General features: G+C 45.0%; 1 protein-coding gene across 3 annotated transcripts in view; it reads left to right on the forward strand.

The window, feature by feature from the left end:
- The window catches only part of Tnr (tenascin R), a 427,384-nt gene extending 403,557 nt beyond the window's left edge, over positions 1-23,827 (forward strand). For all 3 annotated transcript variants that reach the window (XM_003474657.5, XM_063240217.1, XM_023567106.2), the window contains 5 exons: positions 5,289-5,440; positions 6,738-6,834; positions 11,338-11,499; positions 14,961-15,124; positions 16,008-23,827. In XM_003474657.5, coding sequence (XP_003474705.1) covers positions 5,289-5,440; positions 6,738-6,834; positions 11,338-11,499; positions 14,961-15,124; positions 16,008-16,127 — 695 coding nt within the window. In that variant the 3' untranslated portion in view covers positions 16,128-23,827. The remainder of the gene's footprint in view (positions 1-5,288; positions 5,441-6,737; positions 6,835-11,337; positions 11,500-14,960; positions 15,125-16,007) is intronic.
- Positions 23,828-24,112: the final 285 nt, after the last annotated feature.

Genomic DNA, 24,112 nt, shown 5'->3' on the forward strand with positions numbered 1-24,112 from the left:
GTTGAATGAATAGTTAGAGAAGGGCCATGTTGGCAATGCCAGCCTGTGATGAACCTTATCTGTTGTGAAATTGGGCCTTCTGATCTAAGTCTAAAGAAGACGACAAATTATGTCAGAAATTTCTCCTACTATTAGTCGCCTTTAACTGATCTTGGAATGGATATTTAGACACTAACTGCATTTGCCCTTGGGCAGAAGCCAGGTGATTTGCAGAGCTCCAGGACCATCCTCAATAGCTCAGCACAGGTTGAACACAGCCAAGCTTTCTATTGCTCAGGAGATTTCCCAATGGCATTGCCTCCTTGAAGGCTGCCGATTCCTCTCTCCCTGGATTCCTATGACTACCTCCTGAATGGGGTCCTACATCCAGTCTCACCTACATATCGTTCATTCTCCATGCTGCAGGGAGGAAGGTTTTTCTAAAGAATTGAGACTGATGTCCATCGCTGGACTCTTCATTCAATAGACCCTCAGCAGAAGAGCAAACCTTGTACAAGGCCAGACAGTGCCTGCCTTCTCAGCCACATCTCCAGCCCCCTTGCATCCAACCAGCCCAATTCTTGCTTTGTTCTTCTGCTAAATCCTCAGTTTTCCAAATAAGCTGTTCTTTTACACAGATCTGGAGCCTCCTTCACCAATGCATGGCCAACCGTCAGTTCCTATAATAAGCGCCCTTTCAGGTTAGCACTTGGCAAGCCCCGCTCCATCCCAGCCCCTCACTTCTCACGCTGTCAACCAGCTCCTGCACCCACACTGATGTTTTGCTACACTCCTGTGTCCCGCTCATCCCAGAGCACTTAAAACTCACCAGAGTGTGAGTAGCCTGAAAGTTGGGACTGTCTGTTTTCTTTATATTTACAGCTCTTAGTCTAGTATTTAGAGCCCAGGAGATACTTCCCGTATGTTTGTTGAGTGAACACATAAGAAAATAAACAGGTCAATGATTGGAAGCTGCTGTGAAAGGCTAAGATGGGTTTAAATGGGCTGAACTAGTAACGTGTCCCTGTCATGGCCACAGACTGCCCCCAACAGTCCAGCCAGCTACTGGGGGGTGGGGATCAAAGCACAGTTAGGCAGCGGAGGTCACCTAACTTCTGTGAAGTGCTGCCCTTTGTCCACGCTTATGGAGAAGCCTGCTGGGGCTGTGCTCAGAGAGAAGCGCTGATGTCACAGCTTCAGCCCTGGGGCTGGGGCCTTTGAAGTGGGCAGTGGGCAGATACTCTCCAGACCTTTTAAACCTGACCCTTTAAAGTCTGCACCCAGCACACAACACAGCTCAGGGCAGGGCAAGGACAGAGGAAGTTGCTTGCTTCCTGCACTGCCAGCCAGGGGAGCCATCCGAGGGCACTGTGTGCCTCAGAGAGCTGCGCTCCACTCAGCATTCAGCCGCTGATGCTCAACACAAACCAGTTTCTGAGCAGTTCTCCCGGTGAGTGCCCTGGTCCTGTGGATCTCACAGTTACATCTAGAAACACTTAACCATGAGACATTTCAATGTACCGATCACTGACACTGCTTCCCGGAGTTTGCTTAATCACCACAGTCTGGGGAGGGCAGAAAGGAAAAAAAAAAGCTCTTTGCCAGGTCAGACTCAATTTATCGTACCAGAGGGAAGAAAAAGCTTCCAAGTTTGCCTTGGAACTGAAATTTCTGCCTTTGATAACGTTAGTGGGGTGATCTGTGTGAGGGTTAAAAATGAATTTCTGGTATAGTAAGTGAGGTGGCATCCAGATAGTAAATGTTGGGATGCCCATTCTGCAAGTGAGTCTAGCAATCTCCCAATGTGTATGAAGTCCAGTACATGCACACTGAGCCAGCAGAATAAGAATTGGTGTGCTCTTAATTACTAGCTAACCCAAAGTCTAAGAGCAAAGAATTAAATGGTAAGAACTGAAACACAAAGCTTAAATAAAAAGTCTTATTCTCTCTCCACTCCCCACCCAATTGAAGCCAGAAAGAAACACTTGAAACATACCTACCTGGAAAGAGAAAGAGAAAGACAGTGAGAGAGAATAAAAGGGAGAAAGGGAAGGGGAAGGAGAGATGGGAGGAAGAGAGAGAGAGAACTATTCAGTCAATTAAGCACCTAAACATAGGGATATAGGCAGATGAAGTAGACCACAAGCCACAGGACCTTTGGAATATTGTCTAGTTTATCCCTTCTACTTTTGGGGCTCTCTGAGGAGAAGAGGAAAATGTACAATACAAATAGAGGAATTTAAATCCCACTGGTCTTCAGAGCCACTGGAGGTGTTATAATAAGTCTTGGGCCTATCCCTTAACATTCTGATTTAATAGATCTGCAGTATAACACAGAAATCTGAATTTTAAGGAAGCCCTTATTTGAGAACTATTATAGGTCTCTGCTTTCTCCTGTCTGATGGAAAGGAGCAATAATTTGATCCAGGACTGGTGAGTAAACAGCAAAACTTTGGCTGTGTTGAAAGCTAGGACAGGTTGGAGAGAAGTGTTTTCGTGGTAAGCATTGTATCTTCTCCAAGATTCCAGGATGGGCAAATCCCAGGCTTCTGCTTCTTACCATCTATAAAATCAAAATACTTCTTGATTGTCTTTCTGCTAATGCCACAGATTCAATTGCAATAAATCAAATCTATAAATGAACAGATGGCCTTGCAATTTATCAAGAGTACAACAAGCATACCCGGCCACCATGCACCAGCCTCAAGCACATTTGGCGATCACCTCCTACAGCCAGCTCAGCACAGGGCCCAAGATGAGGAAAGCATAGTCCTTCCTCTCCTGGACACCACTGGTGACCCTTATCCTAGCCAGTGTTGATGCCCCTTAGATGACACTCTTTTTCCAAATTGATTTTATTCCTACTTTCTGACTTTAACAAATAAATAAATAAATAAACTCATATATAAGACAGTTACACATGTATTTTAAATTTCCCTTCTCCAGTTCAAGTCATCTCAGTTTGTTTTTTGTATTAAGTCTAGCTTTAAAACAGTTTCTCTGAGCCTTTCAAAAATATCTGTAACATATTAATCAACATTATCCACATGAAGAAGCTTATACTATGTTTTTTCCTGTTCTGAAGGTTGGTTTGGTTTTATTGTTGTATTTGAATGAGGTTGTTGTTTGAAGTTTGAGGGGAAATGTTTTGTTGAGAACATACTGGATATTGGTGAGAATTTAAATTCCTTTAAGAAGCTAACATGGGATTGAATTAAACGTTCTTTCATGAGAAAAAACTATTGTGCTGATCTAAAATGAGAAGCTCAGGCAGTTAGAGAAGAGTGGGGAGAGATGACAGATGTGCTCTTTGCTCCAGATACCAGATCAAGAATGGCCTGGAAGCCAGATTAGGTAGTGCACGCCTATAATCCTAACACTCAGGAGGCTGAGGCAGGAGGAGGCCATGAGCTCAAGATCAAATTGGGCTACATATGAGCCAGCTTGAATTTGTCTCACAAGGAAAAAAGGGGTACCCTGGAAATAGAACTCATGATCCCAAAGCAACAGGGAGCTGGGTCACAGGCCACTGGCACCTGTCACCTGAAATGCAATTGTAACCTCTAAGAATAAGTGGAATCAAGAATTTTAAAGAGTTCCAGGACATGCTGGAGATGAACGCTAACAGCTTTTCTGCAACTGTTGTATGGGGGAAGTCAATTTTAAAAGAGAAAGATTTAGCTTGAACATAGAACCTTTTGAAGCAACTTTTGGAGTTTTATATACACACATCAGTTCATTCTTTGCCACACGGGTAAATGTAGGTTTCCAGGAACCAGAGTGTAAGTCACATTTCCTGCTTTAGCTGAGTACACAGCATGTGACCAGGGTCTTGCAAACTCGAGGATGAGTGAGCTGAGTAAGTCCTGTGATTGTTCTGAGCCATTTCCTTCTCAAGTCTCTCATTATACCAATCTGCCTTCAAGTTTCTCATAAGTATTAAGTAGAAATAAAAATGCACTTTGTAAAGGACAAGTATTGCAGAAACATATTGTTACTCTCTGAAGTGGGCAGGACCTTTGTTCCAAACCCCTGAATTGGGCACTCCCCTTAACCCTGTTGGAGCTGTAAGCCAGGAACAGTTCACAGTGTCCCCTGCAGAGAGGTTTGCCTGAAGTCTATCAAACACCCATGACCTCTTCCTAACACAGGAAGGATGCTTTACTGACCACTTTGGACCTGGGTTTAGATGACCAGGTCTTTCAGTGAGGTAACTATGTCCCCTTTCTTGGGAAACGTGCCATGACACTCTGACCCACCACCTAGCTTCCCAGTGGCCCTAGACCACACCTGTAGTGCACCTGTTCTGCCACTAGGGGGCATGGTAAGTGCCTGTCATGTGAGACCCTTTACTGCCTGTCTTCAAAGCTGTTGAAGGTTCAAGGACACAGACTTTTAACAGGAGTGCCGCTCTCTTCACTCGACCAGCGGACCATTGTATTTGCTGAGCACTTGACCCCCCATTCCTCACACATCAAGCTCTTCCCTTCGACTGGCTCCATCCACCCCTGCTGTCCAGAAAAGTTCTGATTGGCTCTCTACTTCTTGGCCTGCCTGCTAAGCACTAAAATGTGTCTCAAAGCTCAGCTCCTCAAGATGCATGATTTAAGCTTCTCTTTCAGCTAATTAGATATTGTTCTGCAAATTGGGCTGTTCTCTCTGAAAGACGAGCTGCAATTTACTTCCCCTGTCCTCTCCTTAAACTTAAGCCGAACTGTAAAACATGGCCATTCGATCATTTAGTACAATCAGGAGATTGTTTTGCTCAAGGAATGGATATCTATCTTCTCACTAACACTGAGGGGGTTCAGCCACGCCTTAATGCCTGCTATGAGGATGATGGAAAGCTTCACTTAGATGCCTTTCGCTGTTTTGGAAGGTAGACTCCACACTGATTTGTCAGCCCATGCATCCATCACCATCTCCTAAGTATCCATCTAGTTGCTGGCTATATTGACACATCTGCACCTACAAGGGGGAGATCTTTGTTATCCCCATTTTAGTGTGAGAAAGCTGATGCTCAGGGAAGTTGGGTTATTTGCCTAAAATCAAGGAAATAGGCAGAGAAGCCAAATCATAAACTCTGCTCTTTGATCTCCATATCTCATTGTCCAGTAAAATACAACATCAGTTGAAGAGAGGGATACAGAATCTTCACACCCATGCACTGTTTGCATCCGTTGAGCATTTCTTATAGTTCTTGCTGAAGTAACAGCTATGAGGCCCTTTAAAGCCTTCTCTGCTCCAAGCAGCTTTTTGCACAGTAGGGGGAAGGACATTGTCTAGAAATTGCCTCTTTTCTTATGCAGAGGGCCGAGTGTTTGCTCATCCTCAAGACTGCGCCCAGCATTTGATGAATGGAGACACTTTGAGCGGAGTTTACACCATCTTTTTCAATGGAGAGCTCAGCCAGAAGTTGCAAGTATACTGTGACATGACTACGGATGGGGGCGGCTGGATTGTAAGTACACGCAGCTGCTCTCCGCACATGCAAACATCCTAGGGCTCTGGTCTGACAGCTTAGCACCTGTCCTTCAAACTCCACCCTCCTTCTGGCCACCCTTTCATCCACCCATCTATGTCCAATGTGGAATTCCTCATTGCCTCAAAGGCTGGAGACGGTACCCCAATCACAAATAGGGTGAAGCAAAGACAGGAAATAGCATAGGAAGGCTGAGGTGGCATAGATCAAAGTCAGATGTCCCTCCTGTTTCTTTTTCAAAGAGGGTGCTGGAGAAAAGCAGTAGTGACTCATGGAAGTCACTCTGATCTTGCCTGCTGATGGCAGCAGCTATAATAAAGTGGTGGAGAAGGAGGCCCTTGACACAAGAGGGGCTGCCCTGTAGCGAGGTAATGGCTCCTTCTCTTGGAGGGTGGCATGGAGGGGAACAGCTGAGGAGCAGAACTTGAATAGCCACCTCTAGTTTCAAGAGCTGTCCCTTTCCTCTTCCTTTCCCCAGGCCCCTCCTTAAGGGCTGCCCAGCACCTGATTTCAGGAAAAGCAAGATACCACTTGCTGTCGCTGACTTCCTCCCATGCCTGCCAAAAGCAGCCTCACAGGCACTCTTTCACTGCAAGGGAGCCTCACAGTGCAGCCTGGCCCCCAAACGTGATTTGTGGGGATGCAATCCCAGCACCCCGAGTCTCCTGCACATCTTCCTCCAGCACTGCTAAAATGCACAGTGCTGGATTTTCCATATTATGAAATGGGAAGTTTTTGAATAGAGTTAAATGGTAGCTGTGCTCATAACAGCCACTCTGGGGAGGCATTTTCTTTTATGTTTCTGACATATTTGTGCCTCCTTCTTAAAGCATAAGTGGAAATTCAAACCGCAGCTGATGTATTGGAGGTTAAATGAAATTAGCACTTAAACAGCTCAGAATGTGAATGATGTGCAGCTGCTTTGTGTACAATAAGAGAATGACAGTGACTAGATGATTTGAAGTTAGTCCTGTTCTTTTGGTGAGAAATGGTTAGGGTTAGGGTTAGAGAATCAAACTTATTTCCCCTCTATGTAATCTTAATCCTTTCTACATTGCAAAGGTACAAGCTGGCATCAACATCACACTCCAGCCTGTTTACCCGGGACTTCTGCTCTTCCACACAGGGGCTCTGAACACCCTTCCACATGCTGCTGTGTGAATACCAAGCCCTGGTCCTTATCTGCAAACCTTTGCCATTGCCTATACGGAACCTGATCGTATCGGTTCTATTCACTGCAGTCTGTCTTCTCATTCTCCCCTCCTCCTTTTCACAGGTATTCCAGAGACGTCAGAATGGCCAAACTGATTTCTTTCGGAAATGGGCTGATTACCGCGCTGGCTTTGGGAACCTGGAGGATGAGTTTTGGTTAGGTAATGCCTCCTTTCTGCTTTCCTTTGGTGTGCTGAACTGGCTTCTTGTCCATCTCTTTCCTTTCTGTGTTGTCTGGGATTATCAGAAACCTCCCATCCATTGAGAAGTTGACAGCTTGTGAATTGCTTTCAGAGCCTCTTGCTCTGTTTGGCTCCACTATTGATCTGTTTTTATCTCATGGTTGTGTTTTCCTCTTTGCTCTGTCTCTTCCCATCCTCATTAATAGTCTCTTATGCTGATGGGTCTTGACATGAAGCAGGTCCAAAGGCAGTGAGCTGCCGGGCAGGAGAAGGTGATGAGGAGGCTGGCCTCCTCTCCAGAGCCAGGAATCAGCCAGCATGTAGGTCAGGATAAAAAGGGACCAGGACCTCTGCTTGGGTTCTTAGAAAGTGTTATTACCTGGTATGAGAAGGAAAGGGGAAAAGAAAAATTCCTTTAGAAGTGATTAGCTATTCCTAGAGGTTTCAGTGGAGAAGTGAACTGGAATGGGATGGTTAACACACATCCAAGTCAGCCAGGTGGCAGTGGCACCCATCCAGAAAGCAGTCCATATATGATTATCTAGCTTTCCTGCTTGGTTAGAGTTTCATAACAGTTGATGAAGGGAGGCAGAGGAAAAAGCAAAAAATCATGTTCTGTGTTGTGGTCTCCCTTCCACCTCTTCTGCCATCGTCTGGTCTAAGCCTCAGCATCTTCACCTGGATGCCCAGCTAACAAGTCCTTTACTGGCCTTCAGCCTCTCAGGCCAGATCATGGTCCACACAGCTGCTACAATGATCTTCCTCCCACCCCAGATATAAGCAAGGGTGAATCATCTCTGCAAAGCCTTTCAATAACTCCTCCTTGCCACCATGAACGCTAAACACCTTGGCCAACATACAAGGCCTTTCTCCTCTTCCTGTAGAGCCTCTGCACATCACCTGCCCCTCCTCTTATCTTCCCCATCACCAAGTTCCAAAGCCACAGAACCACTGAGGTTCCTGTAAGGAATGCTTTCTCAACCAGCCCCTGCCCCTGTCCACCATGGCATCCATCTGCACATACCCAAAGGCTAAGCTAAACTCTTCCACTGTCAGAGAATCTGTCCTAACCATTTCTCTCACCTGATGCCCGGGGGAGGATTTCTCCATTCTCTTTTGTAGCCCAAATCATAATGCCCATGTTACTTCCTGTCTCTCTTGATGATGTAAAATTCTTTCAGGACCACATCATATTTCTCTTTTAGCATCATTGCCTGTTACAGTGCTGGGAGGCATTTAAAGTATAGTTGGTACTTAAAGAGTAGACATCAATCAAGCAATTATAAGAATTTATTGAGTACCTGTTGTAAACTAAATCTGTGTTTGCCAGTGTAGGCAATAAAAGGTATAAGCCATATAAACACATTGAGAGAGAAGACAAACAAATAAGATAATATATTTACCTTTGAAGCATTTGCAAACAGTGTGGAAGGCAAGGAAAATGCACACAAATCAGTGTATCCAAAGCAGATGGGAACTTCTGTCCTAAACCTAAGCCATGTGTACCAGTTTCATAGTTTGTGTCATATTTGTGAAATATATACACTATCAAGCATTCAGATTTTCTATATATCATTTTTTAAATCTAATATCTAAATTAAATCATTTTAAGGAAATTTAATTTTTTATTTTAAAAACAAAAAGAAGTCAGAAAAGAAAAACAAAAGCAAAAGAGACAAACATTAACAACCAATCCAAAACAATAGCAATATAGGCTTTCAAAACAGAATGAAAGAAATTTAACAATGGTTGTTATACTGCATATTGTTATCTTTTTTCAAAGAAAGAAAGAAAAGAAAATTTTAAAAAATAAAATAGAAAAAAGGTAGAATAATACACAATTCAAAAAAATTAACATCATAAAATCGCTATTTGATACATTACACATTGTCATCTTAAAAATAGTTGCCAAAGTCACAAAATCAAAACATAAAAAGTGGCTAGACACTCAAACATTGACAGTGCAAGCCATTCTGTTCAATGATGCAACAGAAATTCAGTAATATCGTCATGTATCTTACACACTATTACCGTTACATCCTTTAGAGCACTTTCCTTCTGTCACTTTTACAATATCTGTTATATTGTTTGGATCCTATTACTCTGTCAGTTTTTATTATTTTTTATACTAAAGAGACAATGTGATATTTACTAATGTGAGTCATGTTTATTTCACTTATGAGGATATTCTCAAGTTGCCTCCATTTACCTATAAATATAACATCACCAAAAATGCTAGTTATCACAGGCCGTAAAAAAGAAGCCTCAAAAATAAATACAATAAAAATGAAATAATATTAATGCTATTAAATGACATTTAAATACAGCCTATTGTTGTTGCTGCCAATGGTGGTATTTACAATGCAGATTAGACAGTCCTGTGTGTTAAACAAACCACAAATGCTTAAACTGAACTGAGCTGAGGGTAGAGTGGGAAGGGGCCGTTCTCCATCTACTGAGAAAGACTGAGATAAAATTTGGAAACATCCTTCTTCTTAGGTGTTTAAGGTCATTTAGTGCCTTATTCCTGCACATTTCCCTTATTATTGGAAGCTCCCTCCTACACTAATCTGTGAGCTACCATTAAAAAAAATAGTCCACAGAGATTCAGAGGAAAAACAGCAAATTCCTGATAAAGGCATTGAGCAGTGAGTCAGAAGAATGGAGAAGGGAAGGCAGGAATCCCTGACACATGCAAACCGGGGTGCAGGCAGGAAGCCCGTCCAGCCACGGGGCAAGTGCAAATCAGGAGAAAAATGAGACCAGGTGTATTGAAGGAAAGCACCTACAGCTCTCAAAAATCAGAAAGAGAGGTCTTGAGGGTGTAATAAGGAGCCAGTGAGGGCTCTTTGAAGCCCAGTGATGTGTAGTCTGGCAGCAGCACTCAGGTTAGAGGTAACACTGTCACCCTAAGTTGAGCTCTTTAGAAACAGATCTTGAGACAGGGATTCTTGTTCAGTTATTTAATGGGGAGAGTTCTCATTCAAATGAGTTACTAAAGGGTTAGGGGTTTCTATAAGAAGAAGCAGGAAGAGCCAGAAAAACTACTAAAAATGAGCCTCAGATGGAAACTCACTTCACCCTCATCTCAAGGGAAGCTCTGGAGCTTAAACTGCTCCTGAAAGTCCCAGTCCCCAAGGCCTAAGAAGCCCAGACCTTTGAACCCCCACAGCAGTCACTGGCCAAGGTCAAACGCAAGACATGGAGGAAGGAAAGGATTAAGTGAGGCTCATTTCCCCTCCTGCCATGTGAGTCTCTGATTCTAAATCCTGACACACTAGAATTGCTATCAGATGTCACAGCAAAGCAAGAGGATCCCACTGCACCAGGCAGATAGAATCAGGAAGGTTTGGAAATCACTGTGGAATGGTTCAAAGTTTGGACAAATAGGTCAAAATTTAGAGATTCTCAGAGGAAGGGGGCAAACTCCAAACTGGCAAGGGTTTGTCCCTTAAAACAACCAGTTAGCCCAAAGCCTGGAGTGGCCAGAGAAACCAAAGAGAGGGCATGTGAGTCCAGGATCACGGGCTAGAAGACAGTGAAGAGGCAGCAGTGTAAGACGTGGCAGGCAGATTAGATCAAAGACAACTGGATCGGGAGGTGGAGAAGAACACAGATGTCCCTCAACTTATGATAGAGGTTACAACCTGATAAACCCATCCTGAGTTGAAAATCTTTTGAAGCTGAAAATGTACTTAACACACCTACCCTACCAAGCCTCTGACTCAGCAGCATACTTGGAGACATTGTACTGTAGGGATTGTTTACCCAAGTGATCACACTCTGGCTGGTAGCTGTGCTCACTCCACTGCTCAGCATCAGGAGAGAGCAAGTCATACCTGGGGGAAGATTAAAATTCAAAGCTCCAAGTGCCATTTCCACTAAATGTGAATGGTTTTCACACCATTGTGTAGTCAGAAAATCATCAGCTGAGGCACCATCAGCCCAGGACTATCCATATTCTCTGACCTGGTTCTGGGAGGCCTACGAGGCCTGGAGGCAGACGGGAGGGGCAGTGTAATGAAAGACACAGAATCCTCCTCCAAATGCTAGGAAATGCTAAGTCCAAATATCGGGTGCTCTGAACTTCTCCAGGGTTTCTGTCTTGCTTTCTCCTGCTGACACCAAAGACTCACACTCACAATGCCACTTGTTGATTTCTGTCCAACCCATAATTTGGCATAGAAGGGAACAAGGATCAGGGTCTGGGAACCTCAGACTCAGGGCTTAACAATTACTAGATCAACATGAGATATGAGGATCCAAGCTGTCTGAGGATGCAGTCATCAGTGGACCTGGAAGCCTCTTTACTCCAGAAAGTGCAGAGCCTGTCAGAGGCTGTTTGAAAAATAACCTGAGACAGGGTATGGGCAAAAGCAATCCTCTTTCCCTCAGCATCTGTCTGGAGGATGTAGCCAATCTTCCCTCCCACCTCTCAAGCTGCTGGGGCAGGCTCAGCCCAGCCTCTGCTCTTCCCCGCAGGGCTGGACAACATCCACAGAATCACAGCCCAGGGCCGCTATGAGCTGCGCGTGGATATGCGGGATGGGCAGGAGGCCGCCTTCGCCCACTACGACAAGTTCTCTGTGGAAGACAGCAGAAGCCTGTACAAACTCCGCCTAGGAAGCTACAACGGCACTGCAGGTACCTGGGCCCTGAGTGCACCCCAAGGCCGGTGGCATGCAGCAGACTGGCCGTGGGTGTCAGGCGCTGCTGCCATGGGGAGCAGCAGTGTTCACAGCTCAGCTAGCTGCTGAGTTCACCCGAAGTCACTTTCCTGGAACTTAGTTTCCTCATCTGGAAAACTCTAATAATGTCTGACTTACTCCATAGAATAGTAAGAAAAAGTCCAGTAAATGCAATGCAAGAGTCTTTAAAGTTTTTAAAAAAAAAAGTGTCATGAAGGAAAACAAAGAATTGTTTTTCTTATCTAGATGAATCAATATGTTCTCTCAGAGGAATCAGAACCATCTCTACCTGGGGAAAAACTTCCCTGCAGTAGCATCTGGGAAACCATCTTTGAATTGATGAAAACAATACAGATCCCCGTTCTCTGGGATGCTCTCTCCTTACCCCTCACCATCAGCAGTCGTGATGGCTGCATCTAGGAGCAAAGACACCACTTCAATTCCCCTCACTAGGCCTCTCAAGCCTCCCAGAGAATCATGTGTATGATCAGTTTTTCTTTACAGTGTCTCTGTGAGCAGAGCACCCATCTCTGTGAGCCCTGGCGTTTCCTTCTATTGACACATAACATCCAGTTTGTTTGCTAGCCTGTTTCGTGTGTTCTACTGTAACACTTTTCATAAAGTTATATTGCCAAATATCTTACTGTTTGATACATGGAGTTACTAGCCTAAATTTTTCACTCCCCAGGATTAGAACTGTGCCTATGGAAAATCCATTCTTATTTCTCCTATAGGAAAGAAAGCAGGCCCTCCTGCTTCCCTGCATTTTTCCTCTTCCTTACACCCCTAGCCTATGTTTTATCTGACTGCAGGGTGGCCCCTGCTACCTCTGTCCTAGCCCTGCCTCCCTGCAAGTCCCCACAGAGGGCAGAACTGTTGGGCTGAAGTTGACTCGTATATGTCAGAGGCAAATTCTCGTAAGACCATGGCTGGTCATTGAAAGTTAATTATGATTTTTCTTCATCTTGAATATTCAGCTCATCCACAGGAGATGAAAAACTCAGCCTATTTAGGCCACGTGCTCTCTGAGCAACTCCATACAATGGTGGTTCTTTCTAGACCCACAGATTTCCAGGGAGGAACGGGCCCTCCCTTCTGTCTGGCATTTTTTAATATTACCCAATTCCCTGACCCTCAACTTTCCTTCTTGCTCAATTTACTGGCCCCACCCTCAGAACTCTCTCCAGGCCCTCTCATCCAAGTTCAGCTCCTTCTGCTCCCCTTTCTCCAGGCCAGTCTCTAAGTAGGACTGTGCTTGGGTTAGAACTGAACATTCCAGGTTATCAATAGGAGACTTGCGAGCAAGTCTAAGGCCTACTGTGCAAGTTGTGCGGACTCGAAAGAAATATAAAACATGGCCTTTTAAGAACTAAACAAGTATTAAAAAAACAATTAGGAAGTCACTACACAATAAATGCCATGCACTTTCTGTTTAAGGGGTGCTTGGAAAGGGGGTCTGGCAGTGAGGAAGGCTCCATCACAGCAGTTGCATCTAACAAACCTAAATGGAGAGGGCATGAGAAGCTGCAGAAAGATTAGCTCCTCTGGGGGGAGAAAGCTGAGAAAGTCACAGCTGTCCCAGGCAGAGCAGAAGCTCAGAAGGAATGAAAGAAACTGGTGAAGGAGAAGGAGCCGGATCCTGACCAGCAGTCAGCCTGAGCAGTCAGCAGGAAATGTTAGCCTTAGTGTGGTGGGCAAGGGGTGCCTTTGTAAGTCCCGCAGGCCACAGGGAAGGTGGCTTGAGGAAGGTCAGAGGAGCAGTCCTAAACAAGGTGAAGTAAAGCTCAGAGAACAGAAAGGATAGCTCTCGGCTGCTACACTGATCCTGATAGAGAAGAATAGCAGCCTTGACTCATGTTGGGGTAACGAGAAAGAGGTAAATCCGAGCGTGGTTCAACAGGAAGAAGCAAGGACTTGGTTAACATGATGAGCAGGTGAGGCAGCCATGGGCAAAGGGCCAGGCTTAGGAGGACGTGAAGATGGTGGCAGGTTTGATATCTAAGCGGACGCTGGAGAGACTCATTCCAGGGCAAATTCCAGATCACAGAGGGATAAACAGGGATGAGAAGATGTGGATGTGGAGTACAGGCAACACAATCCAGGAATTGGTGGTTAAAGAAAGGATTGCTGAAGAGCAGAATTAACCCAAGAGTCTTTAAGATAAAAGATATAAGCATGACTTACAGTAACAGATAAAAATGGTTTTTTTCTTTTTAATAGGGAAGGGGAAGAAATCTTTTCTGTCTTTTCCAGGATGGAAATTAGATCTGGAATGGTGGGATTAGCTCTAGAGGACACAAAGTCTGAATCCTTGGGGACTGGAAGGAAAAGATGAAGAGACCAGAATACTCACACAATTATGTGTTAGTTTAGGGACCAGGCAGAGGGTCAGGCTGAGCAGCCCACAGTTGAGCTGTGATCCATCCACTGTAGGAACTGAGTGACCACTGTGATCAGAACTCCAAAACCAGCTAGCCAGAACTAAGTCTCTACTAGCATCAAATAGCCTCAGACACATCTAAAGTCACTTTAATAAATAAGAAATCATTATGAATCTATACAAGAACCCTACCACAATTTTCATTGCTCCTCATAGAGGATTAAGAACCCAACCCTGCATCTTAAACACTCTATACAAGCGTCCCGTGCAGCACCCCCAGCAGACAGTGCCCAGCCTGTTTGCCTCTGAGAATAGAAATCTCACCATAGTTCTCAGCAATCTGTACCACTTGAGAGCAACTGTAATATTTAGGTGATTTTTTACCCTCACATTAAGCCTAAATATTTCTTACTAGTCTCTACACACTAACCCTCTCACTTCTCCAGAGTTTATTAATGCTTTCTTAATAGTCCCTCTGATATCTGAGGATAGTATCCATGGACCTCTGCCCAGGATAAGCCCATTTCCAACCCAATTCTCCTCTAATACAGCTATGATTTTTTTCTGTATCCCTTTTCCCACAGAATGGAACTGTGATTTAATAATGTCCCTCTTCACAGGCAGCCTCCAGTGCTGAATGGGGGTTTTCGGGTACAGTCTGATCAGGACTAAAATGAAAGCCAGGCTGAATCTGAGTGGTCCCAGCCAACTTGGCTCAGCACTGAGGCAGCTGGAACCATGGGTGTTCTGTGTCCCTGTCCAGGCCTGGAGGAAAAAAGACAGGGTGTTGACATGGGACTGTGTGGGCAAAATTCTCAGCGAAAGGTCATGGGATGAGGATGTGGCTGGAGAAAGCAGCCTGAGATAATAACACCAGGGATAAAGTAGAGACAGAGCCAGCCGAGAGGTTGCGTGGGGACAGGAGAGTAGGTGAAGGTTCCACATGTGGAGTGCAGGTTTCCTGGCAATAGGTCAAACGTCCAAAAATCCTGGAGAAAGGAACAAATAGCACAGTCTCACATGTGTTCTTTTTGCAGGAGACTCCCTTAGCTATCACCAGGGACGCCCTTTCTCCACACAGGACAGAGACAATGACGTTGCTGTTACCAACTGTGCCATGTCTTACAAGGGCGCCTGGTGGTACAAGAACTGCCACCGGACCAATCTCAATGGGAAGTACGCGGAGTCCAGGCACAGCCAGGTGGGTGGCAGCCTGCTGCACCGGGAGTGGCTCGGAGCTCGGTGCCCAGGGCCCAGCTTTATTTTAATGCACGTGCAAGTCCTACATTTCTCTTTTAAAAGAAATATGCAGAGGCTTGGAAAAGATCATTGTTATAAATAAAAAAGTGTAAAGATGCAGGCATAGGGACAGCATCGAGCAGAAGCCATCGGGAGGTCCGGGTGCTCCTTTCCTTCCTCTGGGAAGCATCAGGCCCTAGCACTCATTCAGACTGGCCCTTGGTGACCAGACAGCTTCCCTTCCGTTTCCTCACAGGAGGAATTTATCAATTTGAGAAATAACTTCAAAGGCTGCACTTCATTTTAGGGCCCCAGGCAGGGGGAGATCAGAAATGCCCATGAGCTGGACTGTCTTTCCCCAGACTGCAAGTCCAGGGAGGCAGCTGGATCAAGTGGAACTTACCCGGTTTTGGCATCGAAAGGCCTTAGCGAAAGTCCTAGGCTCTGGACAAACCCAGCTGCTCGGTCACCCCACACAGAGTCTGCCTGAGTCTCCTATGAGGAATGGGCAAATGGATCTCTTCAAATCGCTGCCACACCCCTGGGGTTCTGAAATCCACCACTATTTACAAGTGCATGCACAACTCCTGAAAGCCAAAACCATAAAACTGGCGATTAAGAGTGACCTGCAGTTCAGACCCAGGCCACAGAATGCATAAGGGGAAAACCGGGCCGCAGATGCTGCTCCTTACTCTACAGTGGGAGCCTAGCCGGGAAGCTACTTTCTCACTAAAACAGCCAGACCCACATTTGCTTGCCGATTCCCATCATTTCCCTTCTTTTCCAGTAGGGCATCCCAAGGAGAGGGAAGACTGAGTTGATATGTTTATCTGTCTCATGCCCAGGGGATCAACTGGTACCACTGGAAAGGCCATGAGTTCTCCATACCCTTCGTGGAAATGAAGATGCGCCCCTACAACCACCGTCTCTCATCGGGAAGGAAACGGCGGGCCTTACAGTTCTGAGCAGTGCACAGTCACAAGCCAAATGAGTTTTTCTGTCATTTGTTTGTATTTTATAATATGATACAAGGGGGGAGGGTGATAGCAACGTGATTTGCAGTGTATTAAGGGTCTCTGAAGGAAGCGGGGCTGTGGCAGGGGCCAGCTAATTACTGTCTGCTGTATTCTGCTGCTCAGAGCCTGGCCCCAGGCTGCACCCTCCCTCCTAACCCATCATCCCTAACATTCCCCTCCTTTCCCACCAAGGAGGAAAAGTGGGACATTCGCTTCAATGACCAGTTCAAAGACAAGTCACGGAATACAACTGTTAGGGTGATAGTGCGCACCTTCTTTTTCTACTCTCTCATGATGCCTCCACCTACCAGGTATTGCTGATCTGGTCAGTGCCCTTGATGATCAGGTAGTCACACCAGCTCAGAGAAGAAGTCTTAGCAAAAGAGTCCGGCCAACAAAGCCCCTAAGAGGGAAACAATCAACCACACCCTTACCCAACAGCCCATGTTCTTTGGAAGGGACCAAAGTTCTCATTTCTGAGGCTCTTACCTTTCCAGAGTGTGGGGGCCTTTTTCTAGCCATGCTCAATCTTTTGCCTAATTTCTTTCTACATTCAGGCCTACAGTCTCATCTGGTTCCCAGGATGTTGCCTGCCACTGGCCCTGGGTTATGCAGCAGCTGCATCCTTGTGGGTCTCAAGCCACATCCCCTCCCTCAGGGCAGCCAGCCAGTGACTTTCTTCAGGGGTGGGCTGGGAAGATGGCTTTTGTCTGTAGCACTTTGGGTCAAGCTCTGAGGAAAAGACAGAAGAAGCAGAAATAAGGGCATCGGCCACAGAGATAAGTCCCATGGAAAACAGAGATCTTACCCGTTTCCATTTTTGTTCTGCTTTGTCACGGATTATTTTGCAGAATTTGCAAACTAATGGCCTTGTTTCTGTCATCAGCCAGGTTCTCCTTGGTGTAGGCGATTTAATAAGTCAGAAGAAGTAGTTCTATGACCAGTGAGCCATTTTCTTATTAACAGTCCTGGGAGGAGATGGAATATTTGCTTTGAGGGCTTTTTTTTTTTTTTAAATTTGGTCCTGTGGAAAACAGAAATGACCCCTTAATGAGGTGAGATCATGAGACGCCTTTCTCCATCTTCTTTTATTATCCTGCTTTTGAAAGGAAAAATGAAAAGTGCTGGAGGAAATTACATCCAGAACCCAAAGGTGAAAAGGGAGGACTGTGGGCCTGTCCCCAAAGTTATGAGATGTGCTGTCCCTGCCAGCGTGATTGGATTTTTAAGCCCAGGGTTCTCAAAAGTTCTGACCTTTCAACTTCTCCTTCAAACCAAATGTCAGCTGCAACCCTCCTGCAGGAACCATCCAGATTCATGCCCACAGCTGCCCTCTCCCTTTCTTCTCCAATTGCCCAGGACTCCTATTCTGTTTCCTGTAGGGACCATGTGTGCCAAACTGGGGCTTCTGTGCCTTTGCCAACCAGTAACTAGACGAGCCTGAGATGGGTGATTTTCTAATGGAAACGCCCACCCTCTGAACAAAGTTTAACAAGCAGGAAGGGACAGTCCCTAGGCCTGACAACTGCACTTCTGGAGTGTGAGGATACAGTCAGTCTGCCGTTTTCTGTAGATACTGTCTTCTAGTAGTGTCCAGTGAGACCTCATCTACCACGTGCCTGGATCAAAAGAGGGAGCTGGTACTTTTATTTTTCAGTTCATAGTATGCTTCAAAAAACTAGAAGAAAGAGGAAGAAAGAGAAGCCTGTGTATTAAAAAGATTTAGCTAGAGCCTGGGACAAGTTTGAAGGAAGGAAGTGTACGGAATGAGGAACTCTGCATTATGCTACCGTGTGGCTCTGGGTAGGTTGTTTTACCTCTCTTGGCTGCAGTATCCTTTCCTATTGGATGAGACATTAGACTAGAATAATTTCTAATTTCTCTTTCAGTTCTAGCATCAGTAATGATTGTCTATGGTGTGAAAATCAGTGGAAATGTGCGTCCATGAGAGGACTCAATTAGGTCATGTGTGGAAAGAACAGAAGGAAAGGAGAAGGGAGGGAAAGAGAAACTGATTCAAAAGTCTGAAGAGAGAGAGAGAGAGAGAGAGAGAGAGAGAGAGAGAGAGAGAGAAGATAATGCCAAGGAAGAGGTTGAAGCATATATACCTACAGAAGCAATTCCAGGGACCTGGGTGTGCCAGGACTGCCCACCTCAGCCATGGAGCTGAAATGGAACTTGATTGTATGTCATCAGTTTAAGAGAAAGTCAACAAACATCAGTGTAAACCAAAGTCTGCCTTTCATAGGAACTGGGTTACCCTATGGAGAATTTTCATAAATAGACTCAGCAGCATTCCCTCATTCATTTTAGAGAATTTTGTTGAGTAGATTCTTTTTGTTGAGTGAAGTACCTTTCTCCTGAGGTGAGTTTTTTAGTTTTTGTTGCTATTAGTGTTCTTGTTGGTTTTCTGTTTTGTTTTGTTTTAGTCATTTTTGGAGGACTGTTCTATGTCTTCCCAAGGCCCAGGGTCAATTGACTCATTTAACTTCTGTCCTGAGCCTCCCAGATGATGCTTGCTTGTTCTCTCCCTCAAGTACCTGTCCTTTTCCCGGGAAAGATATCAGAGAGAGGCAAGGATACCAAAGGGTCCCTTGAGGGACTTGGGAGGAAAAGCAATGGACCCTGCCATAAAGGCAGTCTAATGAAATCAGAATATATACTTATACCAAAAAAAAAAAAAAAAAAAAAAAAAGGTACCAAAAAATCAAAACCAACTACCAGTGACTACAGTAGACTCACTGCCAGACTCAGGCAGTTTCTCCTTTTTGCGCTTCGTATCATATAAGTATTGTTTCCAATATATTAAATTCATATTCTCCAGGGTTACTTCTGGAAGGAAAAGAGTCAGATATAAAAATGACAATAAATGGTGGCCATTAGAACAGATTTAACAGATGGAGAGGGAACCTACTAAAAGTGACCACAAGGTGGCGCGCACAACACCTCCAGAGACGCAGGGAAACACTGCAATAACCCCTGGGCCCTACAGTTTTCTGGGAGACCTAGTTGCAAACCACAAATGAAGACTGATCTGTGTGAGGGATAAATCTGTAAGAGGACAGTAACAAAATGGCGGCAAAGAGATGAAGAGTAAACTTCCATGAACATTTAAACCAACTCTTTCCCTCACCCACCCTATTCCACCATTCATAAGGTAATGGCCATCAGACACCTTTTTCCTTCTCCAGGAGAACCATCCAGCTCCATGTGAAACTGCTGTTTGAAAGTCAAAGGCCCAAGGTTTCCAATGGGTCCCATGCCAAACCAAACGATCCTATACATTTTTACTTTTAATATTTACTTCAAGAGCAACGTTATAAATTAAGGAACCAGAGGTCATTGCAGAGTCTTGTCAAAGACCTCTTTATAAAGCACCCATTGAGAAAGGGTATATGAGCTCCTCTCTGTCCCTTTCTCTGGAGAAACAGAAATGGAACCTGTGAGAACAGTGCATACGTCAAGCTCAAGGGTTTGAAAAGAGACCAGCCAGTGACCCGGATTTGCAAATGCATGGGCATGGGTCTCTCTCTCTCTCTCTCTCTCTCTCTCTCTCTCTCTCTCTCTCTCCTCTCTCTCTCTCTCTCTCTCTCTCTCTCTCTCTCTCTCTCTCCCCCATTTCCTCCTTCCCTTCCCCTCTCCTTTCCTCTCTCCTTTCCTCTCTCCACCCAGAATTTCAGGAAATGTGAGCCACTTACCCAGGCTGTGTTATTTTCTGTACTTTGCTTTCTTATCACCGAACTCCTATTCGGTCTAATTCCCTAATTCCATTTCTTTCCTTCCAAAACAGAGGAAAATGGGGGTGAGGAGGTAGAGGGAGAAAAGATCACTTTCTAGCTCTATTTGCATCTCACTGTCTGCTCTTAAAATATTGATAAGGGAACTTGAAAAGATTGAAGCCCAGTTCAGTTTCAAAAATCCCGCAAGAGGATTGTTTTCACTTGTTTTCACACCTGCCTCAAATTTGCCATGGCCACAAGAAGGGTCTTGGTGACCTCTGTGAGTTTGGTTGCTCCACTTCTCATCCAGATCCAGCAGGGCTACATCTCAACCCTGCCTAATCTTCCTAGGTGGTCCTTTTTTTCCTCTTACTAAGTTTATTGGCAAAATTTAGAGGTGTACATTGGTCACATTCATCATAGGGAATCTGTACCTATGCATGATAGATCTGGACACCCACTTTTTTCCCATTCACATCCTCTATAATGCAGGTGATGATGACAGAGAGGTTCAGTCCTCTGGGGCAGCATGAGTCACAGGTCTGGCTTCTGGGTGATGGTTATGGTCTCTCTCTAGCTGTATTCTCCAGGGTCCTCTGATCACATTCCTGTAGATCTCTGGTTAACTGCTTCCCCAAACCTTAACCCCATCTCTCCTCTGTCAAAGTTCTCCTCAATAACTCTGGAGCATTTTATACCACCAGCCAAGTGAGAGCTCACAGATGAAATGAAAACTTCCAAAAGCAAGTAGGGAAAACAACTCTAGTACTGATTCTAATTTGTTGCTGTGGATTGAGGTCCCACTGGGAACCATGACTCTAGATCATGCTGACTGTATCCACACTGGATTCACTTAAGCTAGTTCTGTATCCTTCAGCTTTGTCTAACAGCTAGAAAGAGGAACAAAATTAAAAATTAAACAAAAGAAGAAGCTGATGGATCATCACAGATTAAAAAAGGAAGCCTTGTACAGACATTCCCCCAGTAAGAAATCAGGGACCAGGTGTGAGTGGCTGGAACAAAGGTACCAGGTATGTTTCTTGAGTGCTGCCCTCCTGCTTCAACCAGAGCTACAAATCGTTTTGCTCATTTCGCCAAGGAAAAGTAAAGGCACCAGAGAGGCCCTACCCCAAACAAGAAGCAGAGGGACTTCATGTTTTCAACCCATCCTGCCTGGTCACTTTTTTTCATTGCCAGCAGTCACAGCCTGATTTGTCATCTCTAGCATTTCTGATTTATTTTTCAAGGTCACCCCCAGCCTGAAACATGACTTCATTGCACCTGCAGCACTTCATTGTCCAAATGTCCTTGGCAAACCTCGAGATCTTTGGACAGAGTTGCATTTTCTCCAAACAGGAAATCCTCTTTCCTTCCCCAAGCTTAATAAGGCTATTGCGGAGCACCCGAATAACACAGCCCTTGTTCCTTAGACAAACTTGGCTCCCTCTATTAATAAAACAGCCCCTAGGGCCTGGGCTGGGAGCCGAGCTAGTGCTAAATTCCCAGTTCAGAAACAGCCCTTCAGCCTGGGTTAGATTTCTCGGGCATGGCAGCATGGGCACGGGTGAGAAGTGCAAGTATCTTTCTCCAAAAAGTAGCCATGCACCCAGGAGGCCTGGGACGCCTGAGTTATGGGCCAGGTGCAAGGCTGGCAGGTAAATGAATGCTCGGATGAGAACTGTGCTCTTCCTCCAGCTGCTTTAGCAGCCCCTAGGGAAACCCTGTGATGCTTTTTAACATCTGTCACTGAACACTAATGTGTTCCTGCCCCTGAGGCAGATGTCGGGGACTTACCTTCAAGCCAGAAGGAATTCCCTGACTTCATACGCGAGTAAACTGAGGCCAAGATAGGATAGGCAGCTTGCGCAAGTTCACACAGTCAATTAGCAATGGGCTAAGGTTAGATCTGATGTGAGTTTTTAAATTTGTTTTTCTTCAAGAAACCAATTGAGAAAAATAGTGAAATAGAATATCTACCATTTGCCAGATACTGTGCTAAGGGCTTAACATATTTTGTTAAATCTTTACCATAGATTTCACAATTTTACAGAAAAGAGAATGCAGGTACAGAAATTTTTAGTAACAACCCCAAAGTCACACAGCTACTATAGAAAGCCACCAAATCTCTTCAGTTAATTCAAAATTGCTTGATTTTTCTACTCATGAAGCTGCCTCCATTCATGTTTATGAAGCCATGTGAATGCATCTTGGATTTTATTAATATTCTCACAAAGGGGTCACTGAGGCCACTCTCTCTTTTCTGTCTTTTAATTAAGAAAGGGGAATTCTTGCATTGTTTTGATTACCTACACTGGAATTCTCAACCTCGTCACTGGGCAGAGTAAGGAACATCCAGGTAGCTCTTTCTTTTTCTTTCCTTCAATTTGGGAGGTAAAAGAGAGGGTCCTCCACAAGCTTGGAGGAGGAGATAAAGAGCAGAACGAAAACACAATTTTTCCCACTCCATCCTTTGGGGACCATAGGAACCTCTTTCTTTTCCAATGGAGGAAGAGTAGGATTTTCCAGAGTCGTGCTACTCCAGCTGAAGTTTTAGCAGAGGCGAGAAGAGGTGGCATAAGAGAGACTAGGAGGGAGAAACCCCAGAATAAACGTGGCACAAGCACCCAGAACACTGATATATTCTAGAATTTGGGAAGACAGTTTTATATTATGAACATATTGAAACCAGTACGCATGGTTGGCAAATGCAGAAATCTCATGAATTTTTAGGCAAAAATCAGCAGGCTGCAGACAGATCTGGACCAGCCCCTCCCAGACTCCCAGAGAGACAAACACCTTCAGGGTGCCCTGCACAGGCATATCTGTGAAATTTTTTGAGAAATGAAGCTAGAAGAAGACAGGAAAGAAATTAGTTTTATTTATCGTCTGGTTTCTTTGCCTGCTTTCCATCCCCAGTGGATGCAGTGAGGGGGTGGGGTCTCAAAGAACAACTGGGCACAATCTCAGGTCTTTTAGCTACTTTGGGGGATTTAGAAAGAAATCCTTACTTAGTGACTTGGTGGTTTTAGTGCCAGGCCAAAATTTCAGAAATGATCCTCTTTTTCATTGTTGTTAAACAATGCTTACATAAAGAAGAATGAATCTTTCCATGAAAAACTCTGCCTTTTGCGGTCCCTTTCCAGGGCAGGGGTTGCTTGGACAGTAGTGACAACCATATGTGAGAGGCAGTGAACACCAGGATCCTGCAGAAATGTCAGTCAACTAAACACGCCTGTACCAGCTCCTTCCCACCTGTCCCCTCTGAGGCCTCGCCTTACAGCAGGGTCTCACCAACCTCTAAGGGTCAGACTCTATCTGAGTCTGTTCTTAACCTGTCAGCTCCTCCTGTCACTTACACACTTCAGCTACTCCAAACTCCATTCCCTCCAGGCCCACAGGAATTCCCAGGTACCCTACACAAGCCATGTGACTCTAAGAGAGGTCAGTACCTGGAGCTCTAGGCAGCTGAAACTCACCCTGGTGGAATCTAGATTGCTGTTCTGAGAATTCATAAACACCAAATCCTCCAATCTCTCTAAATTTGAGTTTGTCGTTTTAACCTTTAACAGCCTTTTCAGGTAAAAACATAATAATAATAATAATAATAACAATAATAATAACAAAGACTGACTTTGTAGCTACAACGTACTTGAAAAAGCACTTACTTTAAACGGAGTCTGAAAGGAAAAAAAAACAAGAGTACAGACTCCTCAGGTTATGCTCACTTTAATGACCTAAAAGAAAACCACACAGAGCAAGAGAGGGAAAATCAACCTGCCCCACCCTTTCATGGCACTGTAGCTCGAAGACTGGAATCTCTGCTTGTTAACCATTGTTAACTAGTATTTTTAGTCCTGGTTGCTTTTAGCCTCTGTATAGTTCCTTTTTTAAACACATTTTCTATACGTTAATAAAAGATCCTGAAGGAAAGGTGTGTGTGTCTCTGAGTCCTGCAGGGGAGTGTGGAGGGGAGGCCTTCTCCACTGGCCTGCCTGGGTCAGGAGGCCCGTCCTCTGTACTTACAGCCGCCTTCTGCCCAGACGGCCCTTTTCCGCAACACCCTCCCGGGTAAGCTTTCTCCTTGTCACCCTTCTGTCCCCTCATCATAGCCCTGAGTCTGACCCTCTTCGTGCTCTTCCCTGCTTCTCCTTTTACTGTCCCCTCGCTCGTCTCTGCCTGCCACCAGCTATGCATGTGCTCTTACCACCGGGGAAG

The sequence above is a fragment of the Cavia porcellus genome, unplaced genomic scaffold, assembly GCF_034190915.1.
Source record: "Cavia porcellus strain 051 isolate PalLab524CR breed Dunkin Hartley unplaced genomic scaffold, mCavPor4.1 scaffold_29, whole genome shotgun sequence".
Classification (NCBI taxonomy): Eukaryota; Metazoa; Chordata; class Mammalia; order Rodentia; family Caviidae; genus Cavia; species Cavia porcellus.